Raw genomic sequence first — 25,827 nt, 5'->3', positions numbered from 1 at the left:
TCAAATCGTTAAGAACAGATAACCGGATAACAAAAAAAATCAAAATCATTATCGATAAATCAATAATCTATTATCGAAAAATTAATAACTTTTTTTTATTTAAATTATCAATTTCGGTTTGATTTTGAATAACTCTATCCAATACTTAGGTATGGCCATTCATTTGTTTGGTTTGTCTCCACAAATATGATAATTTAAAAAATATAATACATGAACAAATAATTTTAAATTTAGTTTTAATTATGAGAGTACACATTTTGACACTTTAATTTGATATCAATCGACAATCAAATATTTCAATTCATCCTTATTATGTTTTATAACGATGCTGTATGACATATAAATTTTAAAAATATTTAAATAATTATTTGATAAGTTAAAAGTGTTGGTGCACCTAATGGGGATTGATAAAAGAGAAAAAAGTGGCACCTTAAGGGAGTGGGTAGGGGTCTAACGACAGGTCCAATACATGAAAATGATAAGGCCGTCGTAGAGCAGTCTCTTTCCTTAAACCCTTCATTCACAACTACACTGAGAACACCGACTCCCAAACAAATAGCTATTTTCCTAATCCTATTGGTGAGTTCAGATCTCTAAAGCTTTTCATTTTTATCCCCCAAATTTCATTTTATCTTATTCTTGTTCTTTTCTGTATCACAACATTTTGTAATTACTCATGTTTCGTTAAATATAGTACTGCTAATGATTTAGGGTGAGGAGTTTGCTTAAAGGGGTCCTGTAATTTGTTGCAGCTTTACTTGTTTTCATGGTATCCCACAAGACTAACATTTTAGGTGTATCTAGAGCTAATTCTCGTTATTTGTGCATCCACACGGACGTGGTCTAGTGGTCAATGGAGTGGGTTAAGAACTACGAGATGTCAGGTTGATAAAAATATCAGGTGCTTTCTTTCTATATGTCCTAATAATGGTGGACAAAATCATCTGATATCTATTGTTGGTAGGAGATTGTAGTTGGTAGGAGATTGTAGGTATCTCCTAAGTAGAACAAAGTTATATGATATGTGTTGTTGGTGGTAGGTGGTAGGCATCCTCTAGGTAGACAGAGTTATATATATTATTGGTTGGAGGTGACAAGTATTTTGTGTAATTTGGCTCGGACACTGCAACAACAACAACAACGACCCAGTGAAATCCCACAACGTGGGGTCTGGGGAGGGTAAAGTGTACGCAGACCTGACTCCTACCAAGGTAGGACGGTTGTTTTCGAAAGACCTTCGGCTCAGTAAAATCAAAAAAAAAGTCAGAGAAGAATAAGAAGTTCAAAGCGCTATGGAAAAGCAAGTATCGAAAGCAACCCAAATAAGATAGAGCAATCAAAGTAGAGAAAGTAGTGGAAGTAATAGATAATAACAAACATCAGACATCGGGGGATTATAGTTATAAAATAAAATGAAATCTTGTTAATTTTTTTTATTCAGTACGATGATGGAGTTGGCACAAGCTGGCTTGAATACTGTGGTTATAAATAAAATGAAATCTTGTTATTGTTTAATTATTTTTTATTTAGTACGATAATGGAGTTGGCACAAGTTGGCTGGGACACCACGATTATCAATAAAAATGAATAAATTCTTGTTATTTGTTGTTTATTTTTGTTTTATTTAGTATGATGATGGAGTTGATTTTCAGATGGTCACTCAACTAATAATTATATTCTCGTAAAGTCACTTTCTTTGTTGAAGAAAGTTGGAATAAAAATGAAAGGTGACTTTCTGATATAATGATTATAGTTTAACTTAGAAATCAAACCTATGATTATTATATAAAATGAGTTTATATGAAAAAGTGGGAATCATATAGCCGAACAGACCTTCTTGGGGCTGAAACCTAGTTATTCTTGTTGCATGCTTGACTGGTTCATATAGGTTGTACTAACTTATTGGGACTAAGGTTTAGTTTAGTTAGTGACTTGTATGTCAGTAGGTTAAATGTGAGTTTTCGGGAACAATAATTTGTGGTAATAAGCAAATTATTTAAGGTTAGAATGATATCAATATGTGTCTAAATAAAGAGACAAAAAGTAGAGGATCATATTAGGACCCCAACAAGTTTGGGATTGAGCATAGTAGATTAGTTTTTTGTTTTTGATTGGAGTTAGTTCCCTAACTTTAGTTGTTCCTTTATATGTGCTGGTGGGAGGTAGCAAGTACCTAGTGGAATTAATCAAAGTGTGTGCAAGCTGGCCCAGACACCACGATTATCAAAAACATTTAGATGCTTCTTTGTTCAATCGACTAGGCAAATTATGTGGTATTGGAATGATTATGTCTAACTAGAGTGGCCTAGAAGTAGAGGATTCGTATGAGGATCCCAATAGTTTGGAATTGAGGCGAAGTTGGTTGGTTTTATTTTTGATTGGAGTTATTTCCCTAATTTAGATATTCCTTGGCTCAATCTACATGTCTTCTTACTGTACCTTCTTTAATTTCATCAGATTTTAGTTGTAACCTGGAATTGTTTCGCATGCTAGCTATCAATGGCATCTCAGGTGATAAGAGAATGGGTCGGATTTCAGCAGTTTCCTTCGGCCACTCAATCAAAGTTACTTGAATTGATAAGTAAATTGAAGCAGGAGGTTAGAGTCTTTCTCGTTACCCGATATGCTAATTTCTATCTTTCTTTTCTGGAGTGAACAGTTGAATCTATGTTTTTTATTTCTAGTCCAGATGCGACTTATGCGCAATTATTCTGCTGACGTGTGGATTATCCTTCTGCAATCGAAATTTTATGTTTTTCAATTACTTTATATTCAATTGCTGTAGAGTGCAAGTACATTGACAGTCCTAGTAATGGGGAAAGGTGGTGTTGGAAAATCTTCTACTGTTAACTCAATTTTAGGGGAAAGAGCAGTTGCTGTCAGTGCATTTCAGGTACATATTGCTACAGAATTTAGTTGAAAATGAAACCTTAGATGCTTTCTTGCTGTTTGGGACATTGAAATAAGGTTTCTTGTTTTTTCAGTCAGAAACTCCAAGACCAGTGATGGTTTCACGTTCATGGGCAGAATTTACATTGAACATTATCGACACGCCCGGGCTGGTTGAAGGAGGATATGTCAATGACCAGGCTCTTGATCTCATAAAGAGGTAAGTATTTACATGCTGAAATATTTCGGAACTTCTCTTACTCCAGTTGTCAGGTAGGTATGTCTGGTCCTTTGTCTGACTCTCAACACACCTTCTGTCTAACTAATGAATTCTTTTGGTAACTGGATCCAAGCAGGTTCCTCCTGAACAAAACAATTGATGTTTTGCTTTATGTGGATCGTCTTGATACATATAGGGTGGACAATTTGGATAGGCAGATTGTGAAGGCCATAACAGATAGTTTCGGCAAGGAAATATGGCATAGAGGACTTGTGGTCCTCACACATGCTCAAGTCTCCCCTCCTGATGGATTGAGTCATGACGAGTTCACTTCGAGAAGATCAGAGGCTCTTTCAAAAATTGTTCGCCTGGGAGCTCGAATTAGGAAACAAGACATTAAGGTGTGTCAGAATCACTACTTTCTTCCTTGCTTGAAGCAGATTTTGAGGGTTCTTACTATCTTGTTCCACTTTCCTGAGTCTAATTTTCTTTGGCACAACATAATTGCATTTGGTATCTACCTTACATTTTTGTGCTCTATTGGTTTCTGTTTGCAAAAGAACAGCTGGAGTTTATCTAGTCAGGTTAAAGGGAATGGTATATGGATACTGGAGCCTCTCTTGAGTTCCCTTCACTCGAAGATCCCTGTTCCTGGCCCCCATATTAGGATAATCTCACTTCATTTCACTCCACTTACTTCCTTTCTGTGCCAATAGAGCTGCATAACTCAATTGAACACGAATAAGATCGAGAGAAGATTTGTCTATTTAAAATGTTTACATATCAGTTGGTGCTGCTGGTTAAGCAGCTATGCAGATTATCCAGAGCTTATTCCATCTTTTTGTTCGTGTTTCATTCAACTTTGCTACATGATATCTTCTGAACTCATCACGTCTCCACCTTTGCACATCGTGTTCCTATGGTATGTGTGTGGCATCCTTTTGTGTGTGTGCGTCCGTGAGTGGTGATGGATCATTAGTATTGGTTTTTTCCCCTCCAAGAATAGCACCTTGGTCTCTATACTGGATTGTTAAACACTCTGGAAAAGTGTACTGTGCATACCCTAGTTTAAGTTTTGACTTTCAGTGTGTTGTGTGTGTGTTAGATACATATTGTATAAACTTGCATTTGCAAAGATAACGTGAACTTCAGTTTCAGAAGCCACCAGAGGAACCATGATAGTGGTGAAAAGCTATCTTTTGCCTTCTTTTTTACTGTTTGTTTTAGTGAGAGAGAGGATGTAGTAGAGCAGTCAGCTGGCAAACATGCCATCTTGCTTAGCACCCTACTTGGAACAATGTTTATATCTTCTTCTTGTTTTGTTTTTTGATGATGCTATTAATAGAAGTATCCTTCATTTTACTTATCACACTTTCGTTGGTTTTAGGCTTCTTCAATTCCTGTTGTTTGCGTTGAGAACAGTGGGAGATGTAACAAGAATGAACTTGACGAAAAGGTTAGATATGTGTGGCATTGGCTTCTTAAGTTTTTCTTATATATTATGTTTGTTAACATGGTATGCATCCGAGGGTCTATTGGAGACAACCTCTCTACCCCACAAAGGTAGGGGTAAGGTCTGCGTATACTCTATCCTCCTCAGACCTACTTGTGTGATTACACTGGGTACATTGTTGTTGTTTTAACATGGTATGCATTGTTCAACAGATTGTGCCGAATGGAACTGCTTGGATACCCAGGTTACTCCAAACTATTACCGAAGTTGTCATAACTGAAAGCAAGGGTATCTTGGTTGATCAAAAATTGATCGAAGGACCAAATCCCAACAATAAGGGCCAATTGCTGATTCCTCTTATCGCAACATTCCAGGTGAGCTTTCAGTTTAAGTCATCTCCTTAATAAACACGTGATTCTTGTCTTGACTAACATTCCCTCCCTCCCTCCCCTGGCTTTGTATCTCTGGCAGTATTTGTTTATTGTGAAAAGGATCCAGAAGTGGATCAAGAATGATATTGCGAGAGAGAACAGACCTTCATGGGCGTAAGCAAACTCATCTGGATGAGCCTTGTTAATCCAACAACAAACTTAATTTCCCTTCTGGTTCTCTGTAGTACTTCGAATTTTCCTTGTCATCAGTTTTATTCATTTTTGGTAATATCGTAGCAGTTAAGTGTTTTTGTTAATATTTTAGCAGTTGTAGTCAGCGATATTAGTTGTATGCACCAAATGAATTTCTATTTCTTCTTGGTATCTTGCATCTTATAAAATATAAATATGCAAAGAATATTTTTTATGCTCAAAGTTCTACTTTTCCTTTTCTTGCCCTCACATATGGAAGGGGCAAGGGAATTTTACAAGGAGATAAAAACCCACATTGTTAGAAGTAGTGGCTGTCCACATTATGGGACCCCTGTAGGAAAAATTACTCCCTCTTCCTTATCTCTTCTCCTCATTCAGGCTATAAATAGCCATACACGGAGAAGAAAAATACACACCCAATTTTCCTCTTTTTTCTATTCTCCTTTCTTTTCGCGTACTCTCTCCTTCATAAATTGTCAACTAATTTTGTTATAAATTTATTTTATAACATGTTATCAGCACGAGTCTCCGTCGCTTTGAGCTATATTTTTAGAAGGTAATAAAAGGGGTAAGATTTTATTTTCTTAAAATGTCTAATATTTCAAAACTAGAATTTGTTGCTCTTGATATTTTTGGAAAAAGTTATTCATCATGAGTACTTGATGCCGAAATTCATCTAGAATCGATGGGTCTGGCAGACACCATCAAAGATGACAATATAGCATATAATCAAGACCGTGCCAAAGCCATGATTTTTCTTCGCTATCATCTTGACGAGGGGCTAAAATTACAATATCTCGCATTAAAAGATCTCCTTAAATTGTGGAAAAACTTAAAAAAAAAATATGACCACCTGAAGTTGGTCATGCTCCCACAAGCACATCATGATTGGTTAAATCTAAGATTAATGGATTTTAAAAATATAACTGAATATAGTTCTGCCTTATTCAGAATTATAGTTTAGTTAAATTTATGTGGAGAAGAAATCACTGAGTAAGATAAACTGGAAAAAAGATACTACACTTTTCCACCCGCAAATATGCTCCTGCAGCAGCAATATCGTGAAAATGATTTTAAAAAATATTCTGAATTACTTTCTCACCTTCTTATTGCTGAACGCCACAACGAGTTGCTAATGAAAAATCATGATAGTCGACCTGTTGGTTCTTTGCCACTCCCTGAAGTGAATCAAACAAATTGTAATCAACGAGAAAGAGGTCATGACCCCAGTCGTGGTCGTGGTCAAAGAAGAAATTATAATCATGATGCTCGGCTGACACCGAGAAATAATCAGCAATACAAAAAGAAGAGTGAAAAGCTAGAAGCTTTACCCAAAAAAAATTCAGAAAGCATATGTCATAGATATGGAGGTGTGGGGCACTGATTGCGGACTTGCCGATCGTCAAAACGTCTGGTTCAGCTATATCAGGTATCATTAAAGAGGGCAAAAAATAATCCAGAGACAAACTTTATCTCTGAAGATAATATTGATTCTATGCATCTGGATGTAGCTGATTTCTTTAATTTTCCAGAAGATAATATGAATATTGATAAGCCTAATAATATTTAAATAATTTTCTCTTTATTTGTCAGTACTAAATGATATGTTTATATCTTTTTTATCCGTGTAAATAAATAAAATTTGTGTAATGGACTATGTTTGAATTATAATATTTACTTTATTTCCTTTTGAAGAAAAATATGGATATCCCTCAAATTTTATTTGGATCAATGATCAATTACGAGGATATTTGTGTAATTGATAGTGGAACAACTCATGCAATTTTTAAAGACGAGAAATATTTTTCCAACTTGTTTAGAAAAAAAGGCAAATGTTACTACAATTTCTGTTATTCAAAAATGATTGAAGGCTCCGAAAGAGCTACTATAATTCTGCCTAAAGGGACAAAAATTAATATAAAAGATGCACTATTCTCTTCTAAATTCCCAAGAAACTTGTTAAATTTTAAAGATATTCGCAGAAATGGATATCATGTTGAGACACTAAATGAAATGAATATTGAATACCTTGGTATAACCAAGAGTGTCCCAGGCCAGAAATATATTTTGGAAAAATTACCAATTTTGTCGTTTGGCCTATATTATGCAAAAATTAGTGCAATTGAAGCACATCTGATCGTAAACCAAAAGTTTACTGATCTAAATACATTTATGCTATGGGATGATCGAATAGGTCATCCTGAATCAATAATGATGAGACGAATCCTTGAAAATTCAACTGGACATCCGTTAAAGAACCAGAAGATTCTTACGAATGATGAATTTTCATGTGCTGCTTGTCATCAAGGCAAATTAATTGCCAGACCATCGACCCTGAAGATTGGCATTGAATCTTCTGACTTTTTAGAGCGTATACATGGAGATATATGTGGACCTATTCATCCACCTAGTGGATTGTTTAGATATTTTATGGTCCTAATAGATGCATCATCTAGATGGTCTCATGTGTGCCTTTTATCATCTCGCAACCTGGCGTTTGCGAAGTTATTGGCACAAATAATAAGATTAAGGGCACAATTTTCAGATTATCCAATTAAGGTTATTCGCCTTGATAATGCTGGAGAATTTATATCCCAAGCTTTTGATAATTATTGCTTATCGATTGGGATAAAATTAAACATCATGTTGCTTATGTTCATACTCAAAATGGCCTTGCAGAGTCATTTATTAAGCGCCTACAATTGATAGCCAGACCTCTGCTAATGAAAATAAAATTGTCAATTATTGTTTGGGGTCATGCTATCTTACATGCAGCAGCACTTGTACGCCTCAGACCGACACATTATAATAAATATTCTCCGTCACAATTAGTATTTGGTCACGAGCCAAATATAGCCCATCTACAAATTTTTGGTTGTGCGGTATATATGCCTGTAGCACCACCACAACGTACAAAAATGGACCCTCAACGAAGGTTGGGTATCTATGTTGGGTTTGACTCACCCTTTATAATTCGCTACCTTGAATCGTTGACAGGAGACTTATATACTGCTCGATTTGCAGATTGTAGGTTTGATGAAACAACTTTTTCGCAATTAGGGGGAGATAAAAAGAAATCCAAAAGAGAAATTACGTGAAAAGTTTCATCACTATCTCATTTTGATCCACGTACCCGCACATGTGAGCAGGAGGTCCAAAAGAGCATCCACTTACAGAAAATAGTAAATCAAATGCCAAATGTATTTACTGATTTGCAACGGATAACTAAGTCACATATCCTTGCAGTGAATGTGTCTATCCGAATTGATGTCCCCAAAGGACCATCTACTAGTATCATAGCTTCTGAATCCCAAACACACCTCAAGCGTGGTAAATCATTGGGTTCAAAGGATAAAAGTCCTAGAAAGAGAAACGTGAGAAATAATAAAGATGATACTACGAAAGAACCTCCTGAAGAAGGTTAAAATTTGAGTAATCCTGATATTCCTGAAGAAATCAGTAAGCCCGAGACTCAAGTTAATGAAGAACTTTTAATAAGTTCTACCGGTGATGAGATAAATTTAGATCGATCAAAAATTACGGTGGATAATGTTTTTGCATATAATGTTGCAATTAACCTCATGCAAGATAGTGAAAGTCTTGAGTCTAAATTCGTCGAAGAATGTCGACGTAGATGTGATTGACAAGAATGACAAAAGACAATTCAATCTGAATTAGATTCACTTGCTAAACGTGAGATTTTTGGACCTGTAGTCCAAATCTCTGAAGATGTGAAACCAGTTGGCTATAAATGGGTTTTTGTTCGAAAATGAAATGAGAGAAATGAAATTGTAAGATACAAGACACGCCTTGTTGCACAATGATTCTCTTAAAGACCCGGGGTCAACTATGAAGAAACATATTCACTTGTTATGGATGTAATAACTTTTCGATATCTCATCAGTCTAGTTGTACATAAAAATCTTGAAATACATCTAGTGGATGTAGTTACAGCTTACCTTTATGGTTCACTTGATAATGAAATTTACATGAAAATCCGAGAAGGATTAAAATTACCTGAAGCATGTAATAAGTCTCGAGAAATATACTCAATAAAATTGCAAAGATCATTATATGGTCTGAAATAATCAGGGCGCATGTGGTATAATCTCCTTAGTGAGTACTTAATAAATAAAGACTATATAAATGGTGTCATTTTTTCATGTATTTTTATTAAGAAAACGGAATCAGAGTTTGTTATACTCATCGTTTATGTTGATGACATAAATTTCATTGGAACCCCTGAAGAGGTCCAAAAGACGATTGAATATCTAAAGAAAGAATTTGAGATGAAAAATCTCGGAAAGACAAAAGTTTGTCCGAATCTGCAAATTGAACATTTAGCAGACGAGTTTTTGTCCACCAATCTTCCTACACTGAGAAATTTTTAAAATAATTTTACATGGACTAAACACATCCATTAAGTACTCTAATGGTTGTTCGATCACTTGAAGTGGAAAAAGATCAATTTTGACCTCTAGAAAAGGATAAAGAACTTCTTGGTCCTGACGTACCATATCTCAGTGCAATTGGTGCACTTATGTATCTTGCTAATGCAACTAGACCTGATATAACATTTTCTGTTAATTTGCTGGCAAGGTATAGTTCATCCTTAACGCGAATGCATTGGAACGGTATCAAACATATTTTGCGATACCTAAAGGGTACTATTGATATGGGTTTGTTGTATACTAACAAAGGTTGTGTAGACCTTATTGGTTATGCAGATGTAGGTTATTTATCAGACCCACAAAAAACTCGATCTCAAATAGGTTATCTATTTACATACGGAGGAACTGCTATATCATGACGATCTACAAAACAGTCTATTGTTGCTACTTCTCCAAATCATGCTGAAATAATAGCAATTCATGAAGCAAGTAGAGAATGTGTGTGGTTGAGATCAATGATATAGTTCATCAAAGAAAGATGTGGCCTGAAAAGTGATGTTAAAAGTACCCACAATTTTATTTAAAGACAATGCCGCGTGCATAGCTCAATTGAAAGGTGACTTCATAAAAGGAGACAAAACGAAACATATTTCACCAAAATTATTCTTTACACATGATCTCCAAAAGAATGGTGATATTGATGTACAACAAGTTCGTTTGAGTGATAATCTTGCAGATTTATTCACAAAGACATTACCAACGTCAACTTTTGAGAAGCTAAGATATAAGATTGGAATGCGTCATCTCCAAAATATCAAATGAAGCTTTCATCAGAGGGAGTAAAATATGCGCTGTACTCTTTTTCCCTTAATCATGGTTTTGTTCCACTGAGTTTTCCTGGTAAGGTTTTTAATGAGGCAGCAATCAAAGCGTATTACCAGATGTGTGTACTCTTTTTCCTTCATTAGGTTTTTTTCCACTGGATTTTTCCTAGTAAGGCTTTAACGAGGCACAACGTCTATGGATGTTCAGAATAACTATGTATATTTGTTCTTTCAGTAGATTTTTTTTTTACGCATGGACATCCAAGGGAGAGTGTTAGAAGTAGTTGCTGTCCACATTATGGGATCCACCGTAGAAAAAATTACTCCCTCTTCTCCTCATTCAGGCTATAAATAGCCATACACGGAGAAGAAAAATACACACCTAATTTTCCTCTCTTTTCTGTTCTCCTTTCTTTTCGCTTACCCTCTCCTTCATAAATTGTCAACTAATTTTGTTATAAATTTATTTTATAACATACATCAACTTTTATATGTTCATCAAGTTGTCTTTTTTTTAATGTAAAAACAACTCAAAAGAAAGATAAATTTGCATTGACGTCATATATAAAAGTATTGACATTATTCTTTAATTTTATTTAACAATCTTTTCCATTTTGGAATGTTCAATGATGTTTGACTTGATTCGATTTTTATGCTACCAGCCTACCACTTTTATGAATTTAGTTAAATTCATTATAAACAATTCAACTTTTAAATTTTGGCATAATCTATTTCTATGAAAATAAAAATAAATCTTCATGGAAACAGCCGTCCTATCTTGGTAGGAGTAAGGTCTGCGTACACTCTATCCTCTCCAAATTCCACGTTGTGAAATTTCACTGGATTGTTGTTGTTGTTGAAGTTTTTTTCCCACTAATTATCTTATTAACATAAGTCAAAATTAACATCTTAAACACTATACCAACTAAAATAGTCACATAAAAAGGATGAAATAATATCAATTTTTATTAATTTCTTTGTCTTAAATTATCTGATATATTTGCATTTTACATATTTTTCAAGAAAATATTAATTAGGAGAATTTTTTTGATTATTTTATTTTTATTATTTTTCATGATATAATCTTATTACTAAGTATTTACTTTATTGAAATGTTTGAAATTTTTTAAGAATAATTAGTACGAAGATTTTTTTTAAAAAATTATCTTAAAATTTTAAATAACAAATAATATTAGAAATTCCCTTGCATTTGGGCCGGTATAGGATCCAAAAGGTCAGCCCTTCCATCAAACCCTCGTGCTTCAGCTAAACTCCGATAACTTTCTACAATCGCCGTCGATCTCCGTCGCGTAATCTCGCCCAACAATGTTCCGACACGGTTCTCGATTCCTAGCTAGAGCCACCACGATGAGGTGGAGCCGTCGATTTGCAACCGACCTGCAGGCGGAGTACGTTGTAGATTCCAACTTTGCGGAAGCTTGGAAGAAAGCAATTCCCAATGTGGATCCACCGAAAACTCCATCTGCATACATGGCTCGTAGACCGGCTACTCCATCGTCGATTCCGTCTAAGCTCACTGTCAACTTTGTCCTTCCTTATACTTCTGAACTCTCTGGTAAAGAGGTAATATGGACAGTAAACTCTTCCTTTTGAATTTCGTGATTTATGATATGTGATACGCGTTCTCAACATCGGAGCTGTACTAGTCCTTGAGGAATGACGGTAAAGCATCTGATTTTCGATTTGAATTTGGATTTGGATTTATAGAATTTTAGTGATTTGAAAATTACAAATATGTAGAAAATGTTTGAAAAGATTGGAGTGAAAAGAAGAGCTGTTTGGGCTTTCCAATGGTGATAGTGTAGTATTAAATAGATTAAAGGAGTACTATACTCCATCTAGATTCAACTGATTTCTAGTTCATAAAGTGTACAAAAATGTGATTTTGCATGCTTAAATTTAGATGGATTCCAACTCCATCGTTGATGTTGAAGCAAGAGAGGTTTGGAAAGAGGTTCAATGCCACCTTCATAGCCTTAAGGCTCTCAACTCCCAAGAAGATTGAAGCTGTGGAGTTTTAGGGATTTCTGGCCTATAAGTTTGATTGGGAGCATCTACGAGATTATCTCAAAGATATCAACAGAGAGACTCAAAAAGGTGGTGTCCTGGTGTACATGCTGGTTGATAATGCACATATGGATTTATAAGGGGAAGGCGAAACATGGATGTTGCACCAATAAGTAATAGCCAATGAGTGCCTAGACACAAGACAATAAGGGAAAACACCGGGAGTCCTTATAAGTTAAAAATTGAGAAGGCTATAATTAGAGTGTTATTACCAATATGCTTAAGGAAATGGGATTCGATAGCATGTAGATTAGCTGGGTGAATTTTTATGTGAGCATTGTTAAGTGCTCTATAATCATAAATAGAATTCATTTTGGTTAAAGAGGCCTGAAACAAGGAGATTCCAATTTCCTCTCCCTATTCATTTTAGTGATGGAAAGTTTCAGCAGAATGTTGAGAGTGGACAACATAAGTGGATGGTTACGGGGATTCAGTGTAACAAACAACTAATGTAGTATAAAAGTCTCTCACCTATAGTATGCGGATACCCTCGCCCTTTGTGATTATGTAGAAGATCAATTAAGCCACTTGAAAAGTCTCTCACCTATAGTATGCGGATGATACTCTCGCCCTTTGTGATGATGTAGAAGATCAATTAAGTCATTTACAATTGATTCTAGTGGTTTTTGAAGCAAACTATGATCTTCATATTAAATGGAAGAGAAACCTGTTATCGGTCAATAAGGTGCCAAACAATGCTAGTTTTGTTGGAATTCTCGGTTGTCTGATACTTTGCCCACTATGCATTTGGGTCTCCTTTAGGTTCTAGGCACAAAGTTGAAGGGATATAGCGAAGAGGGTTGGAAAGATATGAAAAGTGGCTTGAAAGCCGGAAGAAATCATACATATCCTTTGGGGAAGATTAGTAGTTAACACTTAACAGTGTGCTAAATTATTTACTAACTTATGTGATTTCCTTGTTTCCTTTGCCAAAGATAATTAATAAAGTGAGGAGATTTCTTATGGCAACGTAATAATAAATGGAAGTCCTTTAACTTGGTCAAATGGAACACACTCATCAAGAATAAGAAAAATTGAGGATTGTATATGAAAGATCTAAGGGTTTATTAATGAAGTGGCTATGGGGATTCAATTTGAAAAAGAGGCATGCTAGAGAAATGTACAAGAACAAAAAAAAGAAGTAAAACACAAACTTTAAAGGTTCACACACTCAAATTTGGGTGAATTACTAACATTCTGCCATGTTTGCACTAGGTGTCCACGAGACATACCCATGTCAAGTTGAATCGTCTAGTTTGTCACAGGTTAAGTTTAAATATCAAACTAGCAGTTGGATCCAAATTTGAGGCTATGTTCATCTAGTTGGCCAAAAAATAAGCTAAGTTTAAAGTGTCTATCCATTTAGTTGGCCAATAAATAAAGGAATCCTGACTTTCAGAAGCTTGTCTACTTGGCTAGATCGGATACTAGTCCATACAAATGGGCTCATTCTTAAGTTTGTGAAATATTGCTATAAGTCTACCTTGATTATTTAAGTCCAAATATGTGGATTAAGTCTAACTTAATCTTTGGATTGAACACTTAATTTGGGCTTTACAAATTAAATAAGTTCAATTTATTAGTTTTAAGCTCAGTGTCCACTTCACGTGGAGAACCAAGCTCATGCATGTATCTAATGACATGACATTCCAATCAAGTCACATGCCAATAAAATAATGCCAAGTGTGCAAGTGATGTGGCATGACAAGTCAACATAAAGATTAATCAAAGAATGCCAAGTGTTCAGATAACATGGTTCATCCAATCAAATACAATCTTATCACATAACATTTGTGATAGGTTTGATGACTCATTTGAACCAATCAAATTGAAGAAAAAAGATTTTACTCGTCAAAAATTCCTTTGTCCTACAACTATAAATAGGGTCTCCACAAGGCCAAAAAAAACAAATATGCATCAAGCAAGCTGAATGAAAGCCACATAAGTTCCAAATAAGAACATGCCTTTTCATCCGTGATCAAATCCAACAACAAAGTTATAGTCAAGAGAAGCCAAAAGCCTTTGAATCTTTTTTCTAGAGTAAAAGATCAAAGAACATCATTTGTAGATCTAGTGACATTCTAGGAATCATAACTCATATCGCCTCTTTATATTGTTATCCCACGGATGGGATTATCCCTTGAGATTAGTTGTCCCACCATTGATATGAGATAACTAATCCCATCATTTAGTACAAATAGTGGGATAAATAATTTCGGAACTAATTAATGCCTCTAATCAGACGCTGGATAAAATAATCCTATATTTTATCTTAATATTATTATCCCTTATCCCCATATCAAACGGTGCCTAAGTGTCTCTTGGCAAGTCCTATGGAGGAGACAGTTATATACTTCTCCGTCAAGCTTCAAGAAGAGAGTGCTTTGTGTACTTTTTCCTTGAAAGCTTGAATAAGGGACATGCTATGTACTTCTGCACATCTCACCTCAAAGCTTGAAATATGGAACCCTTCACGACTTCTTGGTGAATGTTTGAAGAATGGAGTGCTCCATATTTTCCTTCGTCAAGCCATGCTAAAATGGTGCTCCATGCGCATGCACTTTATTGTCAAGTTGCAAGCGAAGGTTGTTCCATTGACGTATTTCTTTGCCAAATCTTGATTAATGTGATGCTCACATACTTTTCCATCAAATATCGAAGGATCAGATGCCTTGTGTACTTTTTTTTCTGAGTCGCGAGAAGAGGACATTTCATACACTGATTCGCTAATGCAAGAAATGGATGCTCAACATACTTGTCTGTTACTAGTTGAAATGTCAGACATACAATTTACATCTTTTGTTAAAGATTGGATAGGTCGAAACATGCCATGTACCACTTTGCCATAAGCTGGGATGGGAAACTCTTTCAACATTCTTAAGTAAGCATCAAAAGAAAAAAAGGAAAAAGAAATTTGTCCCACCAGGCATGCCAAAAATTTGTGTTGAACACAAATTCAAAATATTCAAGGCAAGAAAAGGTTACAGATTACAATATTTAGTATTATATAGAGACGATACGAGCTACAATCTCTAGGATAGTACTGGATCTACAAATTACAGCTCTTCTGATTCTTCTCACGAACATTGATTCAAGGGATCTTGGCTTATTGTGGGAAGGACGAGATCTACCACAAACTAGGATTTAAGATTAACTTTCATGAACAACAGATTTGAAAACGCCTGCTCGAAATCTTGACTTGAACTTTGTTGGATTTATCTCTGACTAAGATTGCGGATGTAGAAGAAGATTTTGAATGCTTTTCTTTAGAGCTCCTCCAGCTTTCCCTTGGCTTGGTTGATGTATTTTCAAATTTCTTTGGCTTTAAGAGGACTCCTATTTATAGTTGCACAAGAAGTTAGTTCGTGATAAATTCTTCAATTTGATTGGTTGGCTTGAATCATCAAATCTATCACAAAAGCTATGTAATAGTATTGTATTTTATTGGTTGAGCCATGTTATTTGTACACTTAGCCGCCTTTGATTGGTCTTTATGTTGACTTGTCATGCCATATCATTTGAGCATGTGGTATTGTTTCATTGGCCTATGATTTGACTTACATGTCATGTTGTTGAATACGTGCTTGAGTTTGGATGTCCGAAAGAAGTAGGTCTTCACCTTGAAACTAATGAAATTGACTTATTTAATGTATAAAGTCAAATAAATTGTTCAACCAAAATGAAGCTGGATGTAAGTTTCATCCATGTAATCAGACTTAAAAACTAATCCAAATAAATTTTAAGTTTTTACTATGAGATAGATGGCTACTGGTGTGCCAAGAAAGCTAGAACCACTCATGGGGTGGTGGCAATCTAAAAGAGTATAAGATTCTTGCGTACTGATTAAAAAAAGATCCGTGCAGCCTATAGTTTTGGAGAAAATTAGTTTCAAAGTAGGTGATGGTAGGATGATCTTATTGGGCATGAGCCTTTGAAGTAACAGTTTCAAGATCTTTTCAGATAGGTGTAGTTAACTGAAGTTTTTTTGGAAGATTGTAGAACAAATGAAGCTTGGAACATAACATATAGAGGAAATTTGAATGACTGGGTGATGAACCCAGTAGCTGAATCTATAGTTCACTGGTTTCTTCGCAAGGTTTTCTCTAGTAGTGAAGACAAGTTACTATGGAGATTGGATAATACAAAACAAAAGCTGTTGTACAGTTTATTCTTGCTACAGGATGCTGACAAGAAAAGATCAATAAATTAGATCATGTTATCGGAAGCAACTACTGTAGACAAAAGCGCCTTACAAGATAGGGTGGCTTGTTTCCATGGATTTTTGCTAAGGAAGCTTGTTTAACATGGAGCAACCTTAAAAGAAGACATTTGCTGCTGTTTGATGTTACTTATGTGAAGAACAACCAGAAACTCATTCATTTGTTTCTACACTGTCAAGTAACATACTAGCTATGACACGTTTTTCCATTTTTTATGCCCTTGTTGGGCAATGCCTGACACTGCTGCAGACATTTTAAGATGTTGGAAAAGAAAGGTGACAAGCAAAAGAAAGTTTATTGGGTGGAATATTGGTGATATCAGAATCTATTAAACATCTCTTGAAGCGGTTCTCCTTCATTCATCTTGAATAGCTCATATTGCCTATTCAATAAGGCAACTTTTACAATCCTTGATTAAGATATTTTAAAGCCAAATCCAATTCCAATTCCACTTGGAAGATATACATTCATCTGCGTCTTTTGTTTTGTAAAATAATACTTTTAAATGAGACAGAATCTGTGTTACAACTCATAGAATGCCTGCAAGATTCGAAAAGGGATATACTTTTGCTTTTTTTCTTACCTTTAGTGCTCTGTACAAAACTAGTTTAGTGCTGGTTTTTGGTTTTTAAAATCTTACCTTCAATAAAAAGGTGTAGGGTGGGTGACTCTTAGGAGGAGAAGAGCAAGAAGGATAAGCACCAGCCTCTCATAGGGTGATGAGGAGGAAGAGGATGCTGCTGCTGGAATTGGAATTTTGTTTAACAACAATGGTGCATGATGGTAGAGAAGAAAAATAAAGGAGATTACAAATATTTTTGTGTGTGCATTCCCATGATGGTACCATTTGTATTTTAAAAATAAAACTTATATCTTATTTTGCTTAAAACTAGAACTTCCATCTTAAATTTGTTAAAGTAATAGATGATTTATTATTTTAATCTCTTCATTTAAGCACATATCACTCTTAAATTGTAAAATATTAAAATTTTCATTTTAATTGATATATAAAATACAAGCTTTCTAGTGACTAAAAGAATATACTAAAAGAATATATAATATGTAATTTAGTAGTGGAGAAATATAAATAAACATAAGAATTAATCAAATAAATTAATAAATAAAAATTATATTTATATAGTGTAATTTCTTAATAGAAAAATATGAAGAATTATCATAAAAATAAGTAGTAAAGATTGTGAATGTTATTATACATGGTATTAAAACAAAAACGACAACAACATACCTAGTGAAATCGCACAAGTGGGATACATGGTATTAAAAATAATATGAATATACGTTGAATGTGAAAAGGGATGTATAAAAAGGGTTTACAGAGATATTTTTGTCATTTCCCCTATTTTATCTCGAGATAAGTTATCTCAGGATTACTATTCCACCCAAGAGGAGGATACTTATTCCGGTACTAATTATTAATTCCGGGACAAGTTATCCTGGACTTGCCAACCAAACAACAAATTAATTGACACTATAATTTAATCCCGAGACTATTTGGTGTTATCCTTCATACCAAACGACCCCTAAGTTTTTAGATGGTGATCACACACCTCAATATTACATCAGAGTAGTTAGAGGTTCTATGTTCAAGTATCACTGTCGTAAAAAATATCTCGATGTGCTTGGCTCATCAAAAAGAATCAGGCCCGCATGCATAAGTTTGTTGAAGATGTAATTAAATAAATCAAAGTGCAACCATTCTAACAATTTAAGCTTTTAAATGGGTGACCACACAACAAATAAAACTACTCTTACTAGTTTGAGTATAGGAGATGGGGTGTATTTATAATTTACATTTTGGGAGACACTCTAAAATGTCAAGTAGGTCAAGTGGGACAATAGGAGTACCCACTCTGGATGTTGTTTTTATACCGTTTCCTAAGGGATCAATTGAATCAAAGGAATTTTTGTTGGCAGTGACAAGTGAATCAAATCTAAGCTTCATGAAGGTTTTTTCAAACTGAAGCCTTTTGCATCTTAGAGCTTGTTTGGATTGACTTATTTTAAGTGTTTTAAGCTAAAATAGCTTTTAAGCACTTTTGAAGTTTTTGGGCAAAATAAAAAAGTGTTTTTAAGCCCTCGTTTTTAAGCCAAAAAGACAAAGATAAGCCAAAAGCTAAAAGCCCATCCAAACAGGCTGTTATTCTTGCTAAATACTCCCTCCGTCCCAAAATAAGTGTCGCTTTAGCAATAAACATTTGTCCCAAAATAAATGTCACCTTAGGAACTTAAGACAAAAATTAGTATGTTTTTTCCAAGTATACCTAGTACTAAAGAACTACTTTTTAATCGTGCTCAATTCTCAAGAAACATCTAATAAATAGGGGTAATTTAGTAAACTATACCTTCTATTTATTATTTTTCTTAATAAGTATGAATAAGCTAAAGTGACACTTATTTTGGGACGGAGGGAGTAGTAATTTCATGCAGAAATCCTTATGAAATCTTCTTTTCTAGGAGTGAATTAGTTAGCACTTAGCAGTCATTGTTGTGGGAAAAACAACTAATAATATGCTCTTCAATTTGTATATTTAAATTTGGATTTGCTTGGTTTAAATGATCAGTTTATGCTACAAGGCAATAACACAACAACCTTAATATAGCAGTTCAATTGGTATTGAATTTCTCAAGAATCTGATCAGTGTGGAGTTTGTTGTCTTTTGACAAACTTGTCATTATTAAAATTTTGTTAATTTCCGAGGGTGCTCCACAAACTGCTGATTTATTTCAGTTTCTTACTGTAGTCTCATTAAGTTTACATTGTATGCTGACTATTAATAAACCAGAGAAACATTTTCTAGCTCAATGTTTCAACATTTGTCAATTATGTGGGAATACTTGTGTGAGGTTTAATAGTATGCTTATGATGAATGTGCATCAAATGGCTCTGAAAATCTGATTCAAGCTGCTCCTCCATTTTGCATTATATCCAGGTTGACATGGTTATAATCCCTGCAACAACAGGACAGATGGGTGTTTTACCTGGGCATGTAGCGACAATTGCTGAGCTGAAGCCTGGTATCTTATCAGTTCACGAGGGCAACGATGTGAACAAGTACTTTGTGAGTGGTGGATTTGCATTTGTTCATGCAAATTCTTTTGCGGATATAATTGCTATTGAAGCTGTACCACTTGATCGCATCGACCCCAATTTGGTTCAAAAGGGCCTCACTGAGTCCACTCAGAAGCTAAGCACGGCATCAACCGATGTAGAAAAAGCTGAAGCCCAAATAGGAGTTGATGTACACAGCGCCCTTAATGCTGCCCTCACTGGTTAAGCAAACAGCAATACAATCTTTGTCCTTGGTGAACTTTCTGTTTTCCTTTGTGTCTGATTGATAAACTACTTCATCCTTTTTGCATAAGCTGCTGCTGCTGCTGATTTCTATTTTAAGTCCTGCATTACTTGAATAAATGCTTCGGACAAGGTTTCTTTATATATCTTATTTGCTGCTATATAAGCTTTACGCTAAACTGCAGTAATGAGAATAGATTGTTCAAAAAGAATTATCCTGTATTCTCATGCTCCCTAATTTCTAGCTTGGGGTGCACTTTTTGTGTGGGTTTCCAGTTCTCACTCCATGTCTCTGTAGTTGCCGTTACAGAGCTTTTCGTAGTCCTTGGTTTACATACATTTAATAGCTGTTTCAGAACGCAGCATTACTTGAATCATTGCCTTGAACAGCATTTCATTTACAATATATAGTTATATACCTTTTTGTAGGCTTGAGAAATATAAAAAAAAAACATTTTAGCTTGAGTTGATGTTACGTGAACCAAGTTTTGCCTTGTAAATAAGAACTCATGATGCTATCGTTGAAGACTAGCAATTAGCAGTATTGCCTACGTCCAATGTGAACTTGAAGGTCAAAAGAGGCCTTTGTTTACTGATTTCCTTTTCTTTTTCTATTAGTGGTAACACCATTTTTAAGAGTCTCCTATCGTTGCGTAAAGCACCAAATCTCAGTGAATTAGCAGTTCACTAAACCTCAATTTAATAATGCTATTACATTATCCCTGTCATGCTGTCTGCTAAAGAAATAGACATAATGTTGTCCGACATTGAATAAACGAGTAATCCATACTGAAGTGCGTTCATACAAGTATTTCTTGTATCAAAACTTTTCACTACATGGAAACACAAATATTCTCTAGGAGGTTATGCCAAGAAGCGTTATATTTGTTCTCTGAATAGGAAACAGGACAGAGAAAAGAGAAGGTAAGAAAATTTAAGTAAATTTAGCAATACAGAGGTTGAAGAACTGGAAATCTGAAAGAGATGCTAACAAAGATTTTAGTTTCAAACGCTTGAAGCAGCGTAGCCTTATTCAAAAGGAATTGATAGTAAGACTTTATTTCTCTCTCCGATAACTTCAATCGGTATCTATGCACCCAAACTATATGAAAGCAGGAGGTGTGTAAGATTGCTTAAGATGTTATAGTGAAAACTTTCTGGTGTTCACATCAAATGGCTCATTAGCAGTCAACTGGGGCTCCTGCAACCAAAAGGTAAACAATGATATATATATATATACACTTCAAACATCATTTTGAGTAATATGAACAGTTTTTCTTGAGCCGAGGGTCTATCAGAAACAGTCTTTATACCACTCTATACACTCTATCTTCTCCAGATGGGGAGACCCTACTTTGTGGGATTACATTGAGTATATTGTTCCTGGAAATATCTATTTGTAGCGATCAATCAACTTAGACATGATCCATTTACACTGGAAGACCAATTCAATATCAGTAAATGTATTCTTAAGTTAAAATTACCTGTCTCATCCCAAAGCCAGAGCTTCCCCCGGTAATTAGCATTGTGAGAAGAGAACTGGTGATGTTGCTTCCTAAATCACTATCAGAACTGCGGATGGAAGATCTGATTGCATTCAGAATACTTCCATAAGTAGTTCCTTGTCCACGCTCAATTGCTTGGATGAAAGAGAAGGTCATTGCACCAGTTGAAATGACCTTAGACAAACTCTGTCATCAAGTAGCAAGTCATTCAATTGGCTTTGCTTAGGTTGATTTACACTAAGTTCCATTTCAAGAAGATCTAAAACTTTAGATGGAAAAGTGAATTTTACATCTGTATCTGCTGATTTTTGATGATCATCACAACCACTGAAAGATATAGCCTCTCCTCCACTTGTTCCTTTCCATACTCCTGATCGAGGACGATGGTCTTCCCACACATATCGTCCAGTTCTGCATAAGTATTTTTTTTAAGAAAGACGTTTGATAGCCTTAATCATAAGAGTAAACATAAAACGACTACTAATATTTCGGACAAGAGGGGGTTTCCTACTAGAAATTTGAGCATTAAGTAGAACAAAAAGTAGTAGTGTCACAGACCTGTCCATCCTACAAAAAAATGGTAAATCTAGCATAGTACCACTGTGACAGGCATCTATGATGGCGTGAAGCTTAGCACCGCGAGGAAGAGGCCTAACAAGTGTTGCATTTAGTTCATCATCAACAATCATTCCTTTTGTTTCATAGTCCAAGGGGCAAAGTGTTTCATCATAACCATCAATTTCATCTGAAGTGTAGCTCCTTTTTTGTAAGCCATGACCAGAAAAATGGAACACCAGAGAATCCCCTGCTTGAACACCTTGCATAAGCCAGTAAATTGCCCGCCTTATGTTTGGTATAGTTGGAATTCTGTGTGAATCTCTTCCTTCTTCTGTAAGTAAGAAAATGGAAGATTAGAAGTTAGGATTGGTTAATATGAGTTTTGGTGGAATAGATAGGACAAGAAGATGGAAAAAAAGGTTTTGCCAACATCAATAATCACAGGTAAGTTCTTTTTTTGTTGTTGTGATGATCGTTGTGTTCGAGCTATCTTGCACTCATCTTGACTAACACATGGGGTGTGTGCTATCTCTCACCAACACAAATACCAGGTAATCCTATCCACCAAGTTAAGGCTAAGGCAAATGGGAAGAAACCACTTAGAGTCCGTTTGGATTGACTTATAAGTTACTTATAAGCTGTTTTCATCACCTTTTTCAGTGTTTGGATGACCAACTTAAAGTCACTTTGTGCTTAAAACAAGCTCCAATAAATAATTGGGTTTGTTTGGATGTACTTATTTTAAGCAGCTTATAAGTTGAAATTAACTTATAAGTCAAAAAAAAAAAGTTAGGCTACACCTACGTTTTTTTTATAACTTGTAAGCAGTTTTCAACTTATAAAAAAAAAAGGGCAGCCCGGTGCACTAATGCTCCCGCTATAAGTTACTTAAAATAAGTCATCCAAACAGGCTCTTAGTGATCACAAATAAACTGAGGTTGGTGCCGATAATGTCACTCTATTTAAGCTCATTATACTAATGGTAAAAGTATTGTCAGTGTATATAACTGAAATCTTTCTAATATAGCTCTTAGTGTTAAAGTTATACGTTGGTTAAAGCTCATAAATATCATCGGTTGCTTCTCCAACATAGTTATCTACTTATCTCATTTCCACAGGTTATACAATCAAATCTCTTTAAAACGACATCATTGTCTGAATATTGTTTGCTTGCTATAGAGAAATGTTGTTATAAGAAACGTATAATATGACATAACATAAAAAATAACTAGCTGTTATAGTGAAATGTTGTTATAACGAATGATTGTTAAAAGAGAAGTCTGTCTAAGGAATTAACAACTCCTTTGGAAGCAATTCCCTTTTTGGGAGAAAGCTATGATAAGTCATATAAAGCATGGAAAAAGAACAAAGTAATGTGAAATTTTAAAGTGGTTCATTTCTTTAAAGCTGTGTGATTGAAGAAAGCTATAGGCAACTTTAAAGTAATATTTTGAGAGGGAAAATATTCTAAAATGTGCTAATTGACAACTCAATGAAATTCTAGAGTAGATTAACATATTAAGTACTCTATGCATCAGATGCTTAGTTCAGACCAAATAGTGGAAAGGTGCATCAAGGAATCCTATTTTGCACTTAGAATTTTAGTTATGTATGCTAACACTTCATATCTTATTATATTTCATGCCGGAAAAAAGAACAACGGATAGTTAAGATATGTTCTGATGAATAGTTGGTGATAGTTCAGATAGAAAACTTGGACATCTAATAGTTCATGTATGAAACTCGAAAATTCGAGATACTTTAGATGTGTTTTGATCATTAACTATAAATTATGACATTAAACGCTTCGAAACATCATATCTCAAACAAACAAGACTTACTTCTGCTGACAGTGACAACTAAGATACTAAGATTTGGTCATTATTAACAGCACAAGTAGTAATATTCGTCCAGAACGATAGAGTTTAAGTTCTATGAACTGATCGAGGACAATATGATGAAAAAGTATTTGCACGACCAGATCAGTTATAAGAAATTTATTTCATAATTCTCTACATGTAATAAACATTCATGTTAAATAACACTAAACTGTCTGTCCATATAGCATATACATGCTTTTATATATATCTATTGCGTTACGGATACGGTTTCGGCCAAACCAATTAGCTTTTTCAAACGGTATATTTGTGTTAAGAAATTCATTAAAATATGTTAAAAATATTAAGTTTAAGCTCAATTATTAACGATTGAAGTCGTCGTTCTAAAATTCAGAACCTATAAAGTTAAAATTCTGACTTCGCCTCTAACTGTACAAGTGAATATTTGTCAAAAAGTTTCTTGAGGAAACTTGAATCGATTGACAAGCAAATACTTCATACATTTAGCATCATTGATGCATCCCTTGAGCTCATATTTAGTTTTTTTATATGTAATTCCAATAATCAAAGCCCTCTTCCGGCCAAAAGCTGGAGGGGGTTGAATCCTCTGTTCGGCCGCGGGTCTCCCGTGGCCGGACATAAGGAAATAGTTATTCATGTACGATGATAATTGGGTCCTCCTCCGAGGTCCGGTTGTGTCAGTCATCACTGCGGAGCAGACTGCGCAGCGTATTGACTGAGCACCATTAGGGAGTTGTAAGGTTGTGTGGCAATTGGTACACTCCACAAACTTCACCATATTTTCAAAAAAATATTAAGAAAATGAAAAGAGTAATGATGTTTGTGCAAGATTATTGTTTCTTATGAAAAAAGGAGAATAGAGAGATAAGACAGAGGTCAAGATCCACTATGAAAAGATCTTTGGTTTAGCTCAATTGGGGAGTAAGCTTCTATTTATAAGTGTTTCAAAAAGGGTTTATGTCTATTGCGGAGCGAGGATTTTGAGTTTATAGGTTATGACGATTTCAAGTTAATATTATAACAAAAAATAGTTTTACATTTAAATATTTATAAATATTTAGTTAATTTTGTAATACAGTATATAAAGTATGAACAAAAGTTACTGAATTTATGCGAAACCATTTATAACTAGCTGCCAACAATCTTGATCCGCCCCTGATAGTATGTTATATACACGTAAATATAATTTTGTTTTACACTATGGATTTATCTAAATAATACTGCAGGTAAATCTCCTTAACATGTGGAACATGAATATATAATATCAAAAATAAGATAAGTGATCTATTATAAAGATAAATATGACTAAGAGCCCGTTTGCCGTTTGGATTGACTTATTTCAAATGCGTTTAAGCTAAAATAATTTTTAAGCATTTTTATTATGTTTAGATAAAGGGAAAAAATGCTTTAAGCCAAAAAGGCAAAAATAACCCAAGCTATAAGCCCATTCAAACATGCTCTAAATAGTGTAAAACTTTCCTAAGTTCACTAGTCTCCATCTATAATGACATTGTAACATATAATCGAAACGATTTTTGCTAGATAATTATTTTTTTCTCTTTAATTTTCTTAAAAAGGACCTTGTGAATGGACGAAAGAAGAAAAGTTATTAATAAAACAGTGAAGATTTGCAAAGTAGACAAAGCCGTTTAGAAAAGACACTTTGACAAAAATAAAGTAAGCTCAAAAGTTTTTACACAATACTTCGTAGATAACATTTTATAATTATTTTACACGTTATAAATTTTAATAGTAGGAAAAGAACAAAGTATAAGATCCCCTCTAGTATACCATAAATTCCCCCTAACATGCACCCACTAATATCAACACAGAAAATATAAGTAAAACTTATTCCTACATAGAAGTGACATTTGAAGTAGGATTGAAAAAAAATAATGATACTAAAATAGCAAGAAGAACAAA

The 25,827-nt window shown here is 34.6% G+C and overlaps 3 protein-coding genes and 1 long non-coding RNA gene across 6 annotated transcripts in view; 2 read left to right on the top strand and 2 right to left on the bottom strand.

Annotated features, from left to right (window-relative positions):
• Nucleotides 1–421: 421 nt before the first annotated feature.
• Nucleotides 422–5,317, top strand: LOC129880843 (translocase of chloroplast 34, chloroplastic-like). 2 transcript variants are annotated; one of them, XM_055955069.1, is made up of 8 exons: nt 422–579; nt 2,494–2,598; nt 2,786–2,893; nt 2,985–3,109; nt 3,246–3,510; nt 4,497–4,565; nt 4,775–4,936; nt 5,034–5,317. In XM_055955069.1, the coding sequence occupies exons 2-8, from the start codon at nt 2,500–2,502 to the stop codon at nt 5,109–5,111; spliced, it is 906 nt and encodes a 301-aa protein (XP_055811044.1). In that variant the 5' UTR covers nt 422–579; nt 2,494–2,499; the 3' UTR covers nt 5,112–5,317. The 2 variants fall into 2 exon arrangements, with proteins under 2 accessions (XP_055811044.1, XP_055811043.1); XM_055955068.1 differs by having other exon boundaries at nt 2,458–2,598.
• Nucleotides 5,318–11,547: 6,230 nt separating this feature from the next.
• LOC129880840 (ATP synthase subunit delta', mitochondrial-like) overlaps nt 11,548–25,827 on the top strand; it is a 57,661-nt gene continuing 43,381 nt past the window's right edge. Inside the window, exons 1-2 of one of the 2 annotated variants that reach the window (XM_055955064.1) lie at nt 11,550–11,945; nt 19,621–20,204. In XM_055955064.1, coding sequence (XP_055811039.1) covers nt 11,688–11,945; nt 19,621–19,965 — 603 coding nt within the window. In that variant the 5' untranslated portion in view covers nt 11,550–11,687 and the 3' untranslated portion in view covers nt 19,966–20,204. Of the gene's footprint in view, nt 11,946–19,620; nt 20,205–25,827 lie in introns of those variants that run through there. The other variant, XM_055955065.1, reaches the window with a different exon arrangement.
• Nucleotides 21,009–21,607, bottom strand: LOC129880842 (uncharacterized). Its single transcript, XR_008765504.1, has 2 exons — nt 21,467–21,607; nt 21,009–21,183 (listed from the first exon to the last, which is right to left on the bottom strand). It is a non-coding gene; the product is annotated as an uncharacterized LOC129880842 (long non-coding RNA).
• LOC129879281 (metacaspase-1-like) lies at nt 21,640–24,682 on the bottom strand. The gene is made up of 4 exons (XM_055953517.1): nt 24,385–24,682; nt 23,887–23,904; nt 22,046–22,376; nt 21,640–21,898 (listed from the first exon to the last, which is right to left on the bottom strand). The coding sequence occupies exons 1-4, from the start codon at nt 24,680–24,682 to the stop codon at nt 21,640–21,642; spliced, it is 906 nt and encodes a 301-aa protein (XP_055809492.1).

Source organism: Solanum dulcamara, chromosome 2 (assembly GCF_947179165.1).
Source record: "Solanum dulcamara chromosome 2, daSolDulc1.2, whole genome shotgun sequence".
NCBI classification, from domain to species: domain Eukaryota; kingdom Viridiplantae; phylum Streptophyta; class Magnoliopsida; order Solanales; family Solanaceae; genus Solanum; species Solanum dulcamara.
Note: the sequence above shows the minus strand (reverse complement) of the source record. Positions and strands in the feature narration are given on the sequence as shown.

Bases quoted from the DNA above. Each gene is read 5' to 3' on its own strand.
- LOC129880843 (XM_055955069.1), top strand. From the start codon at position 2,500: ATGGCATCTCAGGTGATAAGAGAATGGGTCGGATTTCAGCAGTTTCCT. The intron at 3,511-4,496 runs GTGTGTCAGAAT...CGTTGGTTTTAG, and splicing joins TTAGGAAACAAGACATTAAG to GCTTCTTCAATTCCTGTTGT. The intron at 4,566-4,774 runs GTTAGATATGTG...ATTGTTCAACAG, and splicing joins AGAATGAACTTGACGAAAAG to ATTGTGCCGAATGGAACTGC.
- LOC129879281 (XM_055953517.1), bottom strand. From the start codon at position 24,682: ATGGTGAAGTTTGTGGAGTGTACCAATTGCCACACAACCTTACAACTC. The intron at 21,899-22,045 runs GTCTGTGACACT...ATACTTATGCAG, and splicing joins TTTTTTTGTAGGATGGACAG to AACTGGACGATATGTGTGGG.